The sequence below is a fragment of the Arachis stenosperma genome, chromosome 10, assembly GCF_014773155.1.
Source record: "Arachis stenosperma cultivar V10309 chromosome 10, arast.V10309.gnm1.PFL2, whole genome shotgun sequence".
NCBI classification, from domain to species: Eukaryota; Viridiplantae; Streptophyta; class Magnoliopsida; order Fabales; family Fabaceae; genus Arachis; species Arachis stenosperma.
In genome coordinates, this window is record NC_080386.1 from 9,338,801 (window position 1) to 9,357,249 (window position 18,449).

Here is an 18,449-nt window from a genome sequence, read left to right on the forward strand (position 1 = left end):
AAATTTCAACTACTAATAAAATTAAAATTGGCCTCAAACCTTACTTTACCTTTCCTATTGTCGCCCCTATTCACCATGGCAGTAGATCAGACACGGAGCTTAGGTAGGCGGATGTAACAACTTTTATTCAATTTTCCTTCTCCGTAATTATTCCATCCCAACCAACATGAGGAAAAGAGCAATACGAGTTCCCTGAAACCAACAACACTGGATTTACATTTTTATCCATGCTAGCCTTGAGCATGATATAATAGAGCATTTAACCAGGACCCAATGGTAATTAACATCCTTCCGCAGACTCCTAAACACGAAAAACACGTCACGGAGACAGAGTCACACTTCGTTTGCATCGACAGCTCTCACTCTCTCCGGAGCTCCCAAAGCTCACACACACTGCCAACACTGCTAACTAACACCCAACTGAATCCCCCCTCTTTAGAAACCAATCTCTCTCTCTCTCTCTGGCTTCTTCTCTCATTTCCCATTCTCGCGTCCTTCTCGGAAGAACAGTTATGGCTTCTCTCTCCGCTTCCAACTGCGTGGCCTTCCGAACTGCCAACTTCTCCTCCTCCACCACCGCCGATAACTGCAAAATCGGTCATCTCCGCCAATGGTCTCCGATTCCGACTAAGCTCTATCGCCCGCAAGGCCTCCGCTGCGGATCCAATGCTCCGTTTCGCTTATCCGGTACCGATCTGTGTGTGTGTGTGTGTGTGTTTCGATTTGTGTTTTTGAGTTTTGGTTTGATTTGAGCTGCAGGTGTGAGAGCGCAGGTTGCTACGCTTGAGGAGGCAGGAACAGTTGCGTCTCAGAAAGTGGAAGCACCGGTTGTGGTGGTCACCGGAGCCTCCAGAGGTATCGGCCGTTCAATCGCGCTGGCATTGGGAAAAGCAGGTTGCAAGGTTAGTCCTTGCAAACTCAAGACTATTTTTCGCGACTTTTATGTGTTGTGCCTGTAACTTTCAAATGTTGCTTAAACTTGGTGTGTATTTGGATTAACATATTTTAAGTTAAACGTAGGTTATAATAGAAGCTTCCTAGACGTCTCTAGAAATAAATTAAAACAGCAAATCATGCTCTTACTCGTGCTTCTTCAAGTAGGCAATTACATTTCTCTTTTAACTTTAATCAAGCAAAACTAAAAGGAAGACAAATCTGTTGTGTCGATAACAGTGTAGTGTGTGTTCGATGATGTGGTTCTTTGGTTAAAACTTGTTTACTTTTCAATTAATTTACTTTTGTGCTAACGTGATTTACTTTTGATCCTGATGCTCAGTTATTATTTGGGCTTTGTATTGCAGGTGCTTGTTAACTACGCAAGGTCATCTAAGGAAGCTGAGGAGGTTTCCAAGGAGGTACCAGACCTCTCATTTTATAGCATTTTGTCAATATTATTCTGTGCAGTGTTGCTGTTTTGTTATATAGTTTTTGACCGTTGATTTCATGTTAACTGTGATTAAGCATACTTTTTTAACAAGCATAATTCAAAACCTTATGCAGTTACTTTCATTTCATACATGTTCTTCATAATTCTTTGGCAATAATGCACAAAACTCGATAATGTATAAGATTAGATAGCTTAATTCTCAATCTACTTGTTAGTGTTAATGTGTTATCAGTAAATTTCTAATGTGAAAATTCGTCTTTCTATTCCATTTTTGTTTGATGTGTGTCATTTTCCTTTCCACTAGAACAAAATGTTTAATTGTCCCATGCTTGAAATTTGCTTCTTATTTTATTTGTGAAGTCAGCTCTTTTTTGTTTGTATTATTTATAGATGTTGTTCACTATGTTATATCAATTGATTTGGCTGCATTTATTTGACTATTACCTTTTAGATCGAGGCATCTGGTGGACAAGCTCTTACATTTGGGGGAGATGTTTCCAATGAAGCTCACGTGGAATCCATGATTAAAGCTGTAAGCTTCTATTCTCAAATTATTATGCTGAGATTTTTCTGTCTTGGCTGCTTTCATGACTTCCGTTTATGCAGGCAACCGATGCTTGGGGAACTGTTGATGTATTGATAAACAATGCAGGTACCTTAAGCTCTTCTGCTATCATTTTTCTTTTGGTATTCAAATATCATACTCATAAGATATTATGGATTCAGGAATTACTAGAGATGGTTTGTTAATGAGAATGAAGAAATCTCAATGGCAGGAGGTTATTGATCTAAATCTCACAGGGGTTTTTCTTTGCACACAGGTAAGTCAGTTAATAATTTGAATGGAGTTAAAATATATTTAGCTTTCTTTATGGATTGGATCTGACATTTTTTTTGGGCAGGCTGCAGCTAAGATTATGATGAAGAAGAAGAAGGTAACATCCACGTAATAAACCAATTGATTCCATCTCTGGCATTCTTCCAGCATCATTAACCAATTAAGTGATTGTTGTTCCTAGACTGGAAATAATTAGCATTCAGTCTTTTGCTGTCTAATGGTCACTAATCTCTTTATTTTCATATATATCAATCCACCTGTGTTTCGCAGGGAAGGATAATCAATATTGCATCAGTTGTTGGTCTGGTTGGCAATGTTGGACAAGCCAATTATAGTGCTGCAAAAGCCGGAGTAATTGGCTTAACAAAAACTGTTGCAAAGGAGTATTCTAGCAGAAGCATCACTGTATTTCTTTAAATCTATGCATTTCTTCCTGATATCAAAGAGCAAATAGACAGTTGATGGAATGAACTAAAACCGGATTTTACTTGCCAGGTTAATGCAGTTGCCCCAGGGTTTATTGCATCTGATATGACTGCAAAGCTAGGAGAAGACATTGAGAAAAAGATTTTGGAGACAATCCCATTAGGTGAACACTGGAACTATGTTGATGGATGCTTTAATTAGTTGGTGTTATTAACTTACAATTTCTACCATGGATTCAGGGCGATATGGTCAACCAGAAGAAGTTGCTGGGCTGGTGGAATTTTTGGCTCTTAATCCTGCTGCTAGTTACATCACTGGGCAGGTAGTTTATTCTATTTCCCTATTGCTTTCTAATGCAGAATTACTTTATTACACTAGACACCCTCTCAGTGCAATACATATAATTCAAGACTCTAATAACGTGTCATGTCATTTGAAGGTTCTGTAACTTGTGCTATTTAGCCTCATTTCTTTTCTAGCCAATTAGGCACTTACAGTTAAGCTATTAAATGTGTTGCAGGTGTTCACCATTGATGGAGGTATGGTGATGTAAATCAGCAACCAGAGCTACTGAAGTGCAGAGTTCAAATAAAGGGCTTTCAACTTCTGTTGTACGGTTATAGTTAATTCTAATGCTGATTTTTCTCTAGTCCTGCTCTACCTGATGACTTTTATTAAAATCTCATTTTAGCTTTTCGACAACCAAAGGTGTAGTACAGGCAAGCTTCGAAACATTGTATTTTGGGTGTGGTTGCATTTTGGTCATTTTAACAAAATAGGTTTAATTTAACTTTTATATTTTAAGCAACTCATGCTTGGAGCAGTAGCTCTTCCTTTTGGACGTGCTTTCAAGGGAGCCAGTTTAGTTATGCATTTTACACAATTAGTTCACGTAATTAATACGTGAAGTGATAAATAAAACAAGATGTTTCGTGGCTATAGCTAGGCAACTATTTGGCATATGCTGTTCTCTTCATAACTTAATTTACAACTGCACAAGTGCTCCTGTGAAGCTTAAAGGCACATACATTACTATGTCATTTCCTGATTTCCAAGAGTATACTTACAGAGGAAGGCACGTAGTATAATAAAATTGTTTTATATAAAACAATGAATACCAATAACGTCACAAATTCTGAGTTACTTTCAATATAACAATGCACAGCAAAATTATGTACAACTCATGATACATAAAGGAACACTTCCCCGTGATGAAGTGAGTCACCATTTGAATCAATTCAAATTCTGACTGAGCCAAAAATAAGATTGCTTCTACTAGTGGATACAGGATACCTGTAGAAAATTAAACTAATGTATATTGTTAATCACAACAGCAATGCTACATATTAACAATGTTTCAGAGTGGGTTCTAATTTTTACTCGAGAAACATGAGGGCCTGTGTGAGTTGAGAGAACGGGAAGAAGAGGCTGGCTGAGGATGAGAATTACAGATCCGAAGTAATCTCCCCCATCCTTTTTTTAAAATCACTTTTACACTCTTTCATGGGCTAAACATGCATGAGACTCGGATTACATATTCTGCATTCTAACTTTTTCTAAATATTTAAGTCCTAGCCAAAAAACAAAAACAATATCTATAAATTTCACATGTTACTCCAAAACACAGGCTAAGATGCATCACTGAAAGCAATTTTCCAGAGCATGAACGACAGTTCAAGGGCTGTTACGAATGCGCACCTCCTGACTACAGATGCTCCGAAACTATTCATATGCCAATAACTGATGCATTAATTTTGTCGGAACCACCACGATAATCAAGCTCTACAAAAGTACCCCCTCCTTCTCCCTTTGCTAGTCTTCCTGGATTCACAGCAATGCATTTCTTGCAGTTTGTCTCTTCACTTCCCACATTAAGCACCTATGCAGTAATGAATAAACTCTATTTCATCAGAAATTAGTATCCACCACCTAATTCTCAAAAATTCAATCACCATCAAGGATTGAGAAAAAGTAACAAGCACAAGGTAAAGAACATGTGTACCTTGACAAAGTACTTGATATCCGAAGGTAAGATAAGAAGATCTGGAACCAACGGGAGGTGAAGGGCTTCTGGTGCAAGAGAAAAATCCAAAGGAACACCTTCTGCCGGCGGATAAAGTGGATAAAAGCTAATCCAAAAATCAAAGGGTGTCAACTGTTTGTGATGATTTCTGAGCAAAAAATCACAGGAGATCAGACCTCACCTTTGCTGGCTAAGAATATGGTTTGCAAGCCTACTCAAGCGATCAGTAGGTTGTCCATCTGGTGCAGTTCGTGATATCTCTTCCCCACTGATCTGCTTGAGAATATCTACACTGCAGCAACCAACTTTGACCTGAAAAGCATTAACAAATGGTAACTCTTACATGCTCCTCTCTAGACACAGCAATTAACTAAACCTTGTAACATTTTTTCTTCCACTATTTGGCCAAGAGAATCAGTAAGTGGATAATAAAACCTAAAAGAAATTTAGTAAAGCATACTATGTGGTACAGCAGATGTATTTGCAAAATATGCATCTTGTGTCAGTCAATTTTTATTTTTAAATCCCAGAGGTATAACATGGGAAGTGGAACACAATAAATTACCAAGATGAGATCACCAATGCAATACCTCGTTTGCCTCAAAAATTCCAGGATTAGTGAGACTGATTATCTGCATAATAGAACAGAATAATTACGTAAGCATCAATGTTAATAGTGAATGATATTTTTGTAAGTACATGCAACAGTTCCAAGATTATTTTGTCAAATGCTTCGACATAATTTTACCTGAGATTTGAGATCAGGAAGATTGATATCCAGTTCAGGCTGCATAAAGAAATAGTTAATATCAATATTTGGATTTGGGATTGAAGGAAACAAATATACTAGCATCTTGAACAAAAATCATCATATCTTAGTTGATTCAATTCTATCTGTACCTGAGGGAAAACAAAATCATGGTTCGCATCTCGTATAGATGGAACAAGAAGAACACGCGCAGCAGAACCCATACATTCTACATAATCTTGTAACTGGATACCAAAAGTGATACAAGGGGGTTAGAAAAGAACTAAATAAAAATTCCCAAAAACAATGTCTACTGTTAAGAATTATTACCTTGCTCAGGATGTCGTTATGAAATATTTCATCAAAGGTTCTGTCAACAGTTCCTTTCTTAATGTTGGAGTGTTCAGAATCAACAAATGGTCCCAACTGAGATAGTCCAGTAGGCAGGATCGAATAATCAAGGTTTGCATATTATCTAGGACCTAAACTAAAAAGATACAGATTATGCATAGGTGGTATTACCAATATAAGTAACTGTGGCTGTCTTCGCTTTGCATATGCTAACAATTCTACAAGGGGCTCAAAAAATAAATTGTCTGTTGTTGTAAAAGGGCCTGCTGCAATAATCTGTTAAGCACCAAGAGCATGTGTATAATACAAATTATTAACAGAAATATTCTTCATATTATCACAATTATTTTTAAAAAGAACATGAGATCTTTTAAAATCTATAATATGCGTCAAAATGCAATTAAATAAACAGCTACAAGGTTTTGCTTCACATGACTGCCTTATAACCATACTTTGGATTGGCTAATTAAGATGTTAGTAATTTGTCATTGTTAAAAAATAAACTATAGTAAAAAAAAAACTAAAAATCTGTAAAATTTTACCAAAATACTAAAAATGGAACCTAGTGCATAATATAATTTTATAACAGAGCTCAATGACTAAGAAACGAGTAGAGTAAATACCATGGACAACTCTGTCTTTTTAGAAGTAATATCAATTGGTTGACTTTTATCAATAGCTAGCTTCTTTGCTGGATTCAAATCCTTATCATCAGCACCAGAGGTAGGTGGTATAGAATCTACCAATTTAGATGCAACTAAGCAATGCCCACTAGGATTATGCCCTTCAATACCAACAACCTATCAAAAGATGAGATCCTTGTTTCATAACCCATAATTCCAGCACAATTTTTTACTTTCAAAGCCTGAATTTAACCTGCCATGCCATTACTCACCTGACCAGGGAAAATTGAAAAATGGCTTAAGCATTGCAAGTCCAGACGAACACATTCTCCTCCAGAATGTTCAACACTGTCAACATATCAGAAAATAGACCATATATGATGGTAGATAAGTTTGTAGAGCTAAAAGGTAGTGAACATAAACTCTTGGTCAAGCTGAATTGATCAGTTGACTGACTTTCGTTTCTCCATTTTGTTCGTTAACAGATCCAACAACTAGTATATAGATATATCAAGGTTACAATATACTTGTATAAATACTATCTATATGGAGATATATAGTGCCAATTTACCTGCCCTGCAGCATGACAGACTTGTCATTTAGACGGCCTTCTGCATCACAGCAAACCATACCGACAGCAAAAATGCTTCTCTGATAAAGTATATTAGTTTAAACTATCAGACCCATGCAAGGAGGATTTAATGTAGATACAGAGGTTAAGTAAACAAGATAGCAAATAATCTCATTAGCCAACAGACAATCATACAATTAAGTAACAGCTTCCGAATGATTGTAAAGGCCTACTACAATGAACAATTTGTCTTGAAATATTCTGCAAATGCATCAGTAAAGTAGGTAGATGCATTAAATTTACCTGTGAAGCAATTGTAGGGTCTGTTGGTTCTCCATAAAGCCCAGAAGCAACAAGGGCCCTTGTATGTTTGCGAATTCGATTTTCTATTGCATTCATCTAAACAACCAAAATCAGAGTTCAATAAACCAATGAACAAGGCCAAATATCTAAGAGATAGACCATATATCATACCCTATCCTCTGTCCTATCATGCATGAATCTGCAACCAGGTTTAGGCCCTGAGCTATGAACCACCAATGAACACCTTTTACAAGGCATAACTTTCCTAATAACATCGTCCTCATCGATCTCATGATTCGGCACTTGTATTTCATTCTCTATATCAGGCACTGTGTTGATGCTAAATTTCACAGCAAACCTATCAGTTCGCTTTGAAAAGGGTGTCACCAGCTCAGTTGGTTTTCCAGAAGATAAAATATTCCCATTTGTTAGAGACATTGCTTCGTGTGCAGGTGAACGAAGATGTTCATCATTATTTGTTGGAGTCCCAGGAGTACTAAACTTAGCATCATCATCATTATTTAAGACCCTACAAAGAAGGATTGTTATGAAAATATCTGTAGCTTAGCGGAAATTCTGAAATACAATTCAAACAGTTTTGTCCACTTTATAACCTATTAGGCTATTACACAACCCAACAGGAGATAACGATAAATAAAAACAAACAAGAATCAGTGTAAGCGGCAGACAAGACCAAACACAATTCTAATGAATACATAAAGGGAAGGGACCTGACCAATAACAGATGTTGTAAGAATGCAGCAGCCACAATACTTGCACTTAAAATTTAAATTATGCACAAGGTTGGGTTTAAATAAAACAATAAGCTCTTACCCCCCCCCCCCCCTTTTCTTAAATAAATAAAACTGAAATCCCACCCTCTCCTCACCCCGCATAAATTTTTACGGTTAAAGCAAGTCAATCATTAAGCAAAACACATAAGAAAACCACACACGGATTTATTGTAAATTTAGTAAGATGTACTTACATTTCTACATCTCTGATAGAGTAACTATGCAAATTAGATTCCTCCTTTATAACTTCTTCTTTCTTGTTAGTCTGCAGGTGCATCAAAAAGCCATCCATTTCAGCATTTTGCACTGTTGGCTCATTCAGTTGTCTGTCGGATTGAGAGAGATAGAGAGAAAGAGAAGAATTAGGCCATAAAGTAGAATTGCCACAATTTTCATTTCAGATATTTTATAAAACAATGCACTTTTTTTTTTTCTCTGGAACCATTAGCAACGCAGCAGAGTGTATCCTTCATAAACTCAGAAATTCAAAAAAGTGCAGAGAATAATTCAAAAATTGAAACAAGTTTTGACAATTAAAATTAAAAAATTATATATGTATTGAAAGATCATCCTAAAATTAATCTAATTCCCAAACACACAGCTTTAGCTTCAAATATAAAAGTAGAGTGTCAGAGTAGAGAGAGAGCGCAAAAACCTGTTGAGGTAATAAACCTCCCAGTTTGAGACGAGATCTGCAGGGCTGAGGCTGTAGTTGATGCAGAAAGTCATACCTGCAAGCATATGCTACACACATTAACACATTCAACGCTTTTTCTTTCTTCTTCTTCTTCTTCTTCTTCGTTTTTGTTTTTTCCTACTCTTCAATAATCGAGAGAAAGGAATTGGAACAAACGACAAAGAAGAACTACTTACACATGTTCAGTATTTCTTCTTCTTCCTCAAGGTTGAACCCGGCTTTTCTGAATTCTGACTTGATTTCCTCTTCCATGGCTTCTCTCTCTCTCTCTCTCTCTCTCTCTCTCTCTAGAGTCTAGGGTTTGGTTTCTTTCTCTGATTTGACGAAGTGCCGAAACAAATTGGCGGGAAATTTGCCAGTTGAGTTTATATATAATATCCGAACACTGAAAATTTCCCTTTTTTGGACATGGAACACTGAAGATTTAAGACTGAAGCCGAGAGATGTAATGGGCTTGGGTTATTGTTGGCTACTTGACTTAATTTTTTGAAATTAATCAAGTCCAAATTTTGGGCACAAACTTGCTTCATCCTTTTTGTTGGTCTAATCTGACGAGAAGCCTTACTTATCTAAACAAAAAATATTCAGGACCAAAAGGTATTTTATTTCCTAACAACATTAGTGATAAATTGCTGATTTGCTATGCTTTTTTCGTGTATTGTAAAGAACCTTTTTCTGTGATACACTATCACAATGTTGATGTTAATTTTAGATAACTGTTGATACTTTGACTCAATAAGTAAAGTCAGACTTAATAAGAATAAAAGGCTCATTTAAAAAAAAGAGATTTTTAACTCTTACTTTTTTAAAGAGATCACCCTGAAGGAGTCCAATTTTACTTGTCTAAGCAAGTAATTGTCTCCAGAAAACTTTTGTATCATTTTTATGATAAATCTCAACAGAATCCCAAAATAAAAAGAACAATTATCCATCAATAAAGATGAAATTATTCCAACAAAAATAATTATCAACTCTATTATAAATAAATACTCTCACACTCTTCAAATGTAATTTACTTTTAAACTTATCAAATCGGTCTAAAATCCTTATCAACCTATATATTTCGTATGTATTACACTTCATGTCATGGGGTGACGGAGCTGACGTGGCCATTTTGCATGTGCCATGAATCCTCTACCTGCAACTCCTCCAATTCACATGCTACGAAGTTAAGTTGGGTACCCACACCCACTTTGTATGATGCTTTTGACTTGGTCCTGACTTGCATCTTCATCAATAATTTCATCTATTTTAGAAATTAATAATTTTTATATATTTATTTAAATAAAAAAGCCCAAAAACTGTTTTCAAAGTTATTTAAATTCTATCAATGTTTCGAAAAGATTTTTAACAAAATCGTTATCTCAAAATCTGGTTTAAAGAACTTTGAACAAAGCCTTCCAAATGTTAACGCTAATATACTTTACTACATACAATGATCCTACCTTTCTTCTCCATCTCTTCACTTCCTCTTGGGCTAGATGGTAATTCTTAGCAAGAAAGAAAGCAATCTTCACGCAGCGATGCGGTTGGTTCAAAAATAAATTTGTTGCATCGAAACCAAAGAGTGCTTAACATACTCACCAAAAGCTTCATCTGTCACAAGCCACACAAAATAACCCTAATTTAAACATCTCTCTACTCGAGAGATTCAGACTGGGTAGTTGATTTTTTATTTAAACAAAGTACACACTAAATTCATAAATGTTCAAGAAGAATTGATTTATCACATTCTCTTTTTCTTCCAAATTTTAGAAGAAATAAATATTTGCGTACACCAATATTAATAAATTCATTAAAGCACTTGACTGTCTAATAAACTCTTTGTAATATATGTGCACTTGATTATAAGGCAAAATAAAATCCTACTAAATTAAAGCTAGACCTTAAATTTATAAAGACATCTTTTTACAAGGCTAGGCAAAACAATGCAATGTCTTGTATATATATATATATATATATATATATATATATATATATATATATATATATATATATATATATATATATATATATATATATATATCAAGTGCCTCAAAAGTGCTTAATTTAATTCTTTTTCTTTTTTGCGTTCTCCCATCAACCAACTTTGAACCCAATAACAGAATAATGATTCCTTAAAGCTCATGAGAAAAATTTGTAATCCTTAGCTGATAGAATGATATTCCTCATTGCACCAATAGGAGATAGTGTCATTATCAATATTCCAATAATAATGCATATCTGAAATTCAATGATAAAAGAACAAAATTAGCTAATGTCTTTACGAATAATTTTCCAAATTGAAGATGAACTTATTAATAGTTAAATACAAATAAATTTACCCAATTAATCGTCCATGACAAGCCATATTTTTTAGGTTTCTTGAGCTTAAGCCATATGATGCATGGAAGCTGCAAGTAGCCATAAAATTAAATAAGACCAATAATAGCTAAACATGTATATGCATAGTAGGTTGGATAAAATATAAATATTTATTATTATTTATTATTCATATTTTTTCACATTCTCCATCAGTGTTTTTGTAGATTAGACTGTTAAGAAATGAAGAAAAAAATTTTATTTTTTTAAAATTCCTTTTTTTATCTCTCTCCAAAATTATATTTCACAAATTCTTTTAAAAATACAACCATATTACATATATACAAAAAAAATTAGTTATTCGTACAAAATATATATTAAAAGAATAAATATAAATTAAAAACAAATTAAATAATACATATATTTAATAAATAAAAAATAATTTATTGATTAATTTTTTATATGCATTTAATATTTTTATTTAAAATATCAAATAATAATAACATATCCTACTTACATAGTAAGAGGTGGGAGCAAATGCGAATCCACCAAGAAATCCAAGAAGAGACCCAAAAAATGGGACACAAATTCCTATGAACATTGTAATTCCTGCACAGTATATATAGAATTAGAAAAGTTGGAGTTTTGTGGTTAGAAGCCATTCCAAATCAAGTGATAAATGAAGAACATACCAACATATAGAAAGCGAGTTGTGAATCGCAGGGTAGTAGAAGGTGAGAAATTCAACCGTGTAACCAAGAAGGTTTCAATCATATCAAACACTGGCATTGCAAATACCTGTTTTACAAAAATTAGTTATAAAAATGAAGTAATAAAAGGAGTAGGTGTGACCCTAAAAGTTGAAAGTGAAAAGTGACCTGGTAGCCTCCAACAACATGGATGACAACAAACAAATTAGCAATGCCAATAAGCCAAGCAGGGCGTTGGAGTGTGATGAGGATGTTATCATCCACAGAATTTCCAAACATGTAGTAGCCAATAAAGGCAACAGGGAAGTAGCATAATGCAACTCCAATGTATGCCAAAACACATCCTCTCCACATTGGTATCTTAGAAGGTTTCTCCGCAGTTGAAGGCATTGTCGCTTGGATTTCAAGGACCACATTGTGGCCTGCGTATGCAAAAGCCACATCTCCCAAAGCAGAGAAGAAATTGAACACACCATCGCTCGTGCTTTTCATTTTTACAGTATAGTCTATGTCTTTTGAAATCCCTTTCTTGATAGACGCAGCCCAAGCAATTGTTGAGTAACTGCTCCAAAAACAACATTAAGTGAAATTCTTATAACATATTTTATATGTTGTGGCGAAATTCATGCTTACCTGAGAGACATAACGGCTGCACCAGCAGAGATAGCGGAAATAGAGTTAAAGTTAGGAATTTGTGCAAGCACAAAGTTTACAGAAGCAAACACCATGATCCAATAAGTGGTTCTGATTTGTTTGCAATCGGGACAAAAGGTTTCATGAACCTTTTTCAAAGACTTGCCTCCGGTAACCATGTATACAATACATGTACCAACTTCAACAAGCAGTTGTTGAGGAACCACAATCCACAGACCAAGTTTTTCTCCGAAAGCTTCTTGTCCCAATTGATGATACCTGTCATTTCTCTTTCCCCCAGGTACCATTTCGTGCATCTCAACCATTTGCCATAGCGTGTATAACGTGATTATCCATGACAGGATCATCACTGTAACACCAGCACCCCTGTGTTTTTTTTTTTTTTTTTATATTTAAAGACAAATCTCGATCAATTTCATTTCAAACGAATAACATAACAACAACATTATAGATATATATATATATATAACATATCATGTTTAGAAATATTTTATATAATTGGAGAAAACCTTTTAGTATTCAAATAAATTAAACAAAGCCATTTTACAATATTCTTATCTTTATCTTCTTCAATTCAATGCATATGGATCGTCATGTTGGAAAACAGGAAGCTAAATATTCAGAGGCCGGAGTGATTTTTTATTTTTTTATAAATTGTAAAAACAAAAATATTAAAAAATAAAAATAAAAAATCTGAATAAACAATCATCTACTAGTCATCCATATTATGTCAACCACAGTAATTAATCCATTTTAGTGATAAGAAAACATATCATATATATATAATAATAAATTGTGAAGATAAGTAGCATAATTAGAACTTGAAGAAGAAACACAACTACTATTACGCACCAACCCATATGTGACATGGCATAAGGAAGGCTAAGAATTCCAGCTCCAACCATGGCGGTAAGATTGTGAAAAGCAGAATACCACCATTTCGCATTTCTTGAAGCAGTTATGGGAAGCCAATCATCAAGGTTCTTTTGCTTTGAACCTCTTGTTGTTGTTGTTATTGGTGCAGATGCCAAACCGTCACCACTTACTTCCTTCTCAGAACCCATGTATCTCTTTTTCTTTTGGTTCTTTTTAGCAATTAGAAGTCAAGCCTTAGTTTCTTCTGCTTTAGTTTTCCCTCTCCCGCTTCAACAGAAAAAAAAAATGTGACCAAACAAACTATAAACAGACCATATATAATTTGTAGAATAAATATTTAAATTGGTCAATATCAAATTTTAGTTTTTAGATTGAATAATTTAATTTTTTTAATAATTTTTATTTTATAAAAATCCTCAAAAATTACTAGTATTAGATAGATTGATCCTTCTCTCACTTTTTAATCAAATTTTTAATTGTACATTAAAGATAAATCGCTAAAAATTTTATTATAAATTAATTAAAACTATCAAGAAATCAATATCTCTTATTTTTAATGAATATTTAGATAATAATAATTTGTTTCAGAATGAATTATTCAATTTTAAACTTTTTGAGGATCAATGTAAGTATCTACTATAATTAGGGAACTTAATTAAATTAACCCTTTCTTTTATTACTTCTTATAGAACGTTTTGGATAGGAATGGCTTGAGGTACTTTTAGTGGCGGGAAATTTGCTATAATTACTGTTGCATTTTTTGGACAGAAAATTAAATAAATAAATAGGAAGTTAGAAAGTTGTAGTTGAAAAGTCGTATTTGAGAACCACAAAAGTAAACACTAGTTTGTCAAAGTCTTCTATTTTTGTACCTTTGCTCCATAAATAGTTATTAATAATTGGGGAGGGATGGTAAATCCTATCCCTATTTCCGATGTATTTTAATTTATGGGAGTCAGCGAGAGTGATGTTAACCACACATAATAAGTAAACATATTAAGGAAATATGCCCATATGAAAATGAAAGAATTTGAAAATAAATATCGTTTGTCACCTTGTCAAGACAAGTCTGTTGACTAATAATATTTTAAAATGAAGTAGTAGTGAAAAGAAATGAAGAATATGGAAAAGTCAGAAGTATAACTCATGCTTGGATTATTAAAGAGGTAGCTGGTATATAGGACCATGGTTCACGGTTCACCTACTTCGTATTACAAAGTTGATTTTATGAAAATTCAATTAGAACAAACATAATTTATGTTTTGAAACTTTTAATCTAGAAAAAATTTTCCTACTTTGGCTAAGTTAATAAGAAAAAATAAATTAAACCTCACTTTGGATGTATAATTATTAAAATTGACCATTTTAACACTATATTATACTTTTAGTATTGTGTTTTTGAGAAAAAAAATTTCGCCTTCAACTTTTTTTTTCATACAAAATCGTTTCTAAAGTTTAAAACCAAATTTTAAATTCGTACAATTTTGGACAAAATAATCCATAACAAAAATAATTATAAAATAAAAAATTAAAAAAATAAGAGAAAAATAAGAGAAAAAAAAGAAAGACAAAAAAAAGTTGTTTATGATCCATTTCTACTTTTGTTTATACTTCTGTCACCACCTTTCTATAATTTTGATCCTTAAGGTATTTTGGTTTGAAAGACAATTTTAAAATTAAGTTAAACTTTATAAACAATTTTGTATGTAAACAAAAAATTAAAACAAAAATATTTTTAACTTATACCTTAAAAACTAAAACCGTACTTAATTTTTTTTATTTGTAAACTATGTGAATAAGCTATATACTAGTATTACTATAAACAAACTACATAAACTTTCAAGTGTGTTATATAAATATTATATTTTAAGAGGTTATAAATAAATATTATTTATCCTATTATAAAATTCGAAAAATAAAAGACATCCAAAATATTAAAAACGAAGTTAAATGTGATATATCATCCTATAATCTCCTCTGTTACACTTTTTGTTTTGGTCTTTTTGGGATTGTATGATTACTGATCACATATGAAAAACGAAATTCAGAGAATCATAGTATGAAGTCTCCAACCGAAAAATCCAACAAAGAAGCAACATTTTCTTGCTTGAGTTTCACATGCATGGCTCGAAAATAGAAAGCCGTTTAAATTGAATAAGAATTTTATTAATATTTAAAAGTATATTATTAAATTATTAGACTAAAAATTTTTTTATTAAAACAATTGAATTAATAATTAAATAATAATAAAAATAATAAATTTAAATAGTTATTTAATATTTTTTATTGAATAATAGTAAAGGATTAAAAAAATCCAATCATAATTTGCTAATTACAGTCAAATTAGTGGCCACCACTGTTTTGTGGATTTATATATATAGGAAGCAATTTTGGTACGATTAATGTGACATTAAGTTTCTGCTTATTGGGATTGATCGACTTAAAAATACTCAACTTCTAAGATTTGATTTGGTAAACGTTTTTAAAGAAATGTTTATCTTCTTAAAAAGAATTTAATTTTGAATTTTGATGCATTGTTAGTGTAAAATTGTTTTACACATACATTTAATTATATAATATTATATTAAAAAAAATAATTACTTTATATATTGATAGCGTGAATGGTTATTTAAGAGAACAATTGTAAATGCATAAGTGTGTAAAATATTTTATACTGTTAATGTATTAAATTAAACTCTTTTAAAAAATACAAACTTTTTATTTTATATTTGGTAAACTAAAAAAATTATGTACTTGTATTTGCAGATTTTGAAAAATAAAAATACTTTTAAAAACATTTAGACATAATTTGATAAAGTTTTTTGAAGAGGTGCAAGACACTTGTAATTATCAAAATTAAAAAATCTAATTAACCTCGTACATTAACTAATATCTAAATTTAATTCTTATATTAATATCTATTAAAAAAATTTAAATTTTAAAAGTTATTTTACTAAATATAATTGTTGTTGCATATACTTATTAAAAGTTATTTTTAATTTAATTTATCAAATACAGACAATACAATTTTTAAAAATTATATTTTAAAAACTAGTTTTTATAAGTTATTTTTGAAAATTAAAAGCTTTGTCAAACCAAGTTTTAAATTTAGTTTGGTAAAACTTTTACTTTTTAAAAGTTGAAATATTTGTTTATAGACATTAATATAAGAATTAAATTTGGATATTAATTAATGTACACAGCTATATTATACTTTTTAATATTGATATGTACAATCAAATTTCAAAAAGCACCTCTTAGGTACTTTTAAAAGTACCCAAAACTTTTAAAAGGCATAAACACTAGTACATAAACTTTTTTATTTACTAAAAACAAAACGAGGAGCTTGTGGTTTTAAAAAGTATAAACACCTCTTTAAAAAATTTTACCAAACCAAATCTTATTGTATAGCTTTTTAAACATAACTTGTACTTATTGAAATTAAAAATTTTAATATAATATTATATATTAATTTATTTTTAAATTTAATTCTTATATCTATATCTATTATAATATTTTTAAATTTTAAAAATTAGTTTATCAAAAATATGTTATAATTTTTAAAAAATTACTTTTAAAAAATTAATTTTTATAAATTATTTTTGAAAGATGAAAATTTTGTCAACCTACGCTTTAAGTATTTTCTCACCAATGAACGTTCATTCTATTTTTTTCAGTAGATGACTATAGTAACCCCATACCAAAAATACAAAAATGTTTGAAAGAAATTGTATTCACTCCCTATTTTAAAGTAATATAATGAAAACATAAAAGAGATAAATTTAAAAAAATACTATATATGCATTAAAAAATAAAATTAAATTACTTAGAGTGTATTTATGTATTAATAAATATATATCATTTAATTCATATTCTTTAAAATAATTAGTATCCTAGACTTAGGTTTAGTTTAGTAAAAGTTTTATTTTTTAAAAATAACTTATAAAAGTTAATTTTTAAAAAATAATTTTTTAAAAATGATAGTATTTAGGTTTGATAAATTAAATTAAAATTAGTTTTCAATAAGTACAAAAATAACAAATATATTTGATAAAATAATTTTTAAAATTTAAAAATATATTAATAAACATTAATATAAGAATTAAATTTAAATATTAATTAATATACGAGGTTATATTAGACATTTTAATTTTAATAAGCATAAGTAAAAAATTCTATTTTAGGTGCTTTAAAAAATATTCTTATTTTTTAAAGTTACAAGTACAAGTACATATTATTTTTTTTTTATTTACCAAATATAAAATGAGAAGTTTGTACTTTTAAAAGCTTGTGCAGAAATATCTCTTCAAAAAATTTTAAGCATATTCTTAAATATATGAAATTTGAAAAAATAAAATAAAATAAATAGACAATAATACCCTTAGTCAAATATACTTCTCAATATATTTTTCATAAAAACGATGCAAAAAATCCGATTGATCTTTGTCCTATGTATTTCTTTTTATTCTCAGAGACTCTTTCATGACAAAAATACATTGTGTTTTTGATGTGTTGAAGAAATAAAAATTTTTGCTCAAATAGATCTCATTATCACAGTGGCACAAAATTTATCAGCAAAACGGAAGGATTTCATATGTAAATTCAGTTGGCTCTCATCAAATTCAATAATTTGAGACATATAAATCAAGATCACCAAAAACCAGATAACTAGCTTTTGACTTTTTGTTTCATATTTTTTCTTCCGTTTATTAATGAAGACAAAACCCACTACAATGACAATACATGTGTTAACGTTGGAAGGGACTATGATGATAAAAGTGCAAATTGTATAAATCTTGTGGAACAGTTGAGACATCTTTTAATATATAAAATTCTTAATTTCAAAAATCTTTACCTGAAAAATAGTTTGGAAGATTCCCAAATAAGGTAGCACGAAACTCCAAGAGCAGCAGCAGCAACAACAACACATGAGTAGTGAAGATAGATCAGAATATAGTTTGTGAAATGCACTCTGAAACTGAAACACAAAAACTCAGCTTCAATTCTCGTGTCACTATTAAAGTCTTTGCCCCTGCTTTCACGGTTACACACTTTGAGGTACATGTATGTTCCTTTCTCATTCAGAAAAGGAAAATCATCTCAACTCTTATTCGTTCTTAAAACGTATTTAAACGTATATATTTAAT

General features: G+C 31.4%; 3 protein-coding genes across 5 annotated transcripts; 1 reads left to right on the forward strand and 2 right to left on the reverse strand.

Annotated features, from left to right (window-relative positions):
- Positions 1-228: 228 nt before the first annotated feature.
- On the forward strand, positions 229-3,590 carry LOC130955599 (3-oxoacyl-[acyl-carrier-protein] reductase 4-like). Its single transcript, XM_057882491.1, has 11 exons — positions 229-687; positions 760-902; positions 1,302-1,355; positions 1,839-1,919; positions 1,994-2,039; positions 2,114-2,208; positions 2,290-2,322; positions 2,496-2,630; positions 2,721-2,814; positions 2,891-2,973; positions 3,172-3,590. The coding sequence occupies exons 1-11, from the start codon at positions 513-515 to the stop codon at positions 3,202-3,204; spliced, it is 972 nt and encodes a 323-aa protein (XP_057738474.1). The 5' UTR covers positions 229-512; the 3' UTR covers positions 3,205-3,590.
- An 88-nt stretch (positions 3,591-3,678) lies between these two features.
- On the reverse strand, positions 3,679-9,102 carry LOC130955598 (uncharacterized). Of its 2 annotated transcripts, XM_057882490.1 has the most exons (17): positions 8,938-9,102; positions 8,720-8,795; positions 8,259-8,390; positions 7,442-7,799; positions 7,271-7,366; positions 6,968-7,047; positions 6,669-6,744; positions 6,397-6,573; positions 5,945-6,049; positions 5,753-5,848; positions 5,575-5,667; positions 5,423-5,461; positions 5,265-5,306; positions 4,856-4,986; positions 4,654-4,780; positions 4,350-4,530; positions 3,679-3,944 (listed from the first exon to the last, which is right to left on the reverse strand). In XM_057882490.1, exons 1-16 carry the CDS (start codon positions 9,011-9,013, stop codon positions 4,378-4,380), a joined length of 1,857 nt encoding a protein of 618 aa, XP_057738473.1. In that variant the 5' UTR covers positions 9,014-9,102; the 3' UTR covers positions 3,679-3,944; positions 4,350-4,377. The 2 variants fall into 2 exon arrangements, with proteins under 2 accessions (XP_057738473.1, XP_057738472.1); XM_057882489.1 differs by having other exon boundaries at positions 3,679-4,530.
- Positions 9,103-9,714: 612 nt separating this feature from the next.
- On the reverse strand, positions 9,715-18,449 carry LOC130958200 (lysine histidine transporter 2-like). 2 transcript variants are annotated; one of them, XM_057885174.1, is made up of 9 exons: positions 18,158-18,449; positions 13,279-13,569; positions 12,406-12,792; positions 11,941-12,334; positions 11,755-11,860; positions 11,580-11,671; positions 11,086-11,154; positions 10,207-10,984; positions 9,715-10,007 (listed from the first exon to the last, which is right to left on the reverse strand). In XM_057885174.1, exons 2-8 carry the CDS (start codon positions 13,488-13,490, stop codon positions 10,886-10,888), a joined length of 1,359 nt encoding a protein of 452 aa, XP_057741157.1. In that variant the 5' UTR covers positions 13,491-13,569; positions 18,158-18,449; the 3' UTR covers positions 9,715-10,007; positions 10,207-10,885. The 2 variants fall into 2 exon arrangements, with proteins under 2 accessions (XP_057741157.1, XP_057741156.1); XM_057885173.1 differs by having other exon boundaries at positions 9,716-9,989.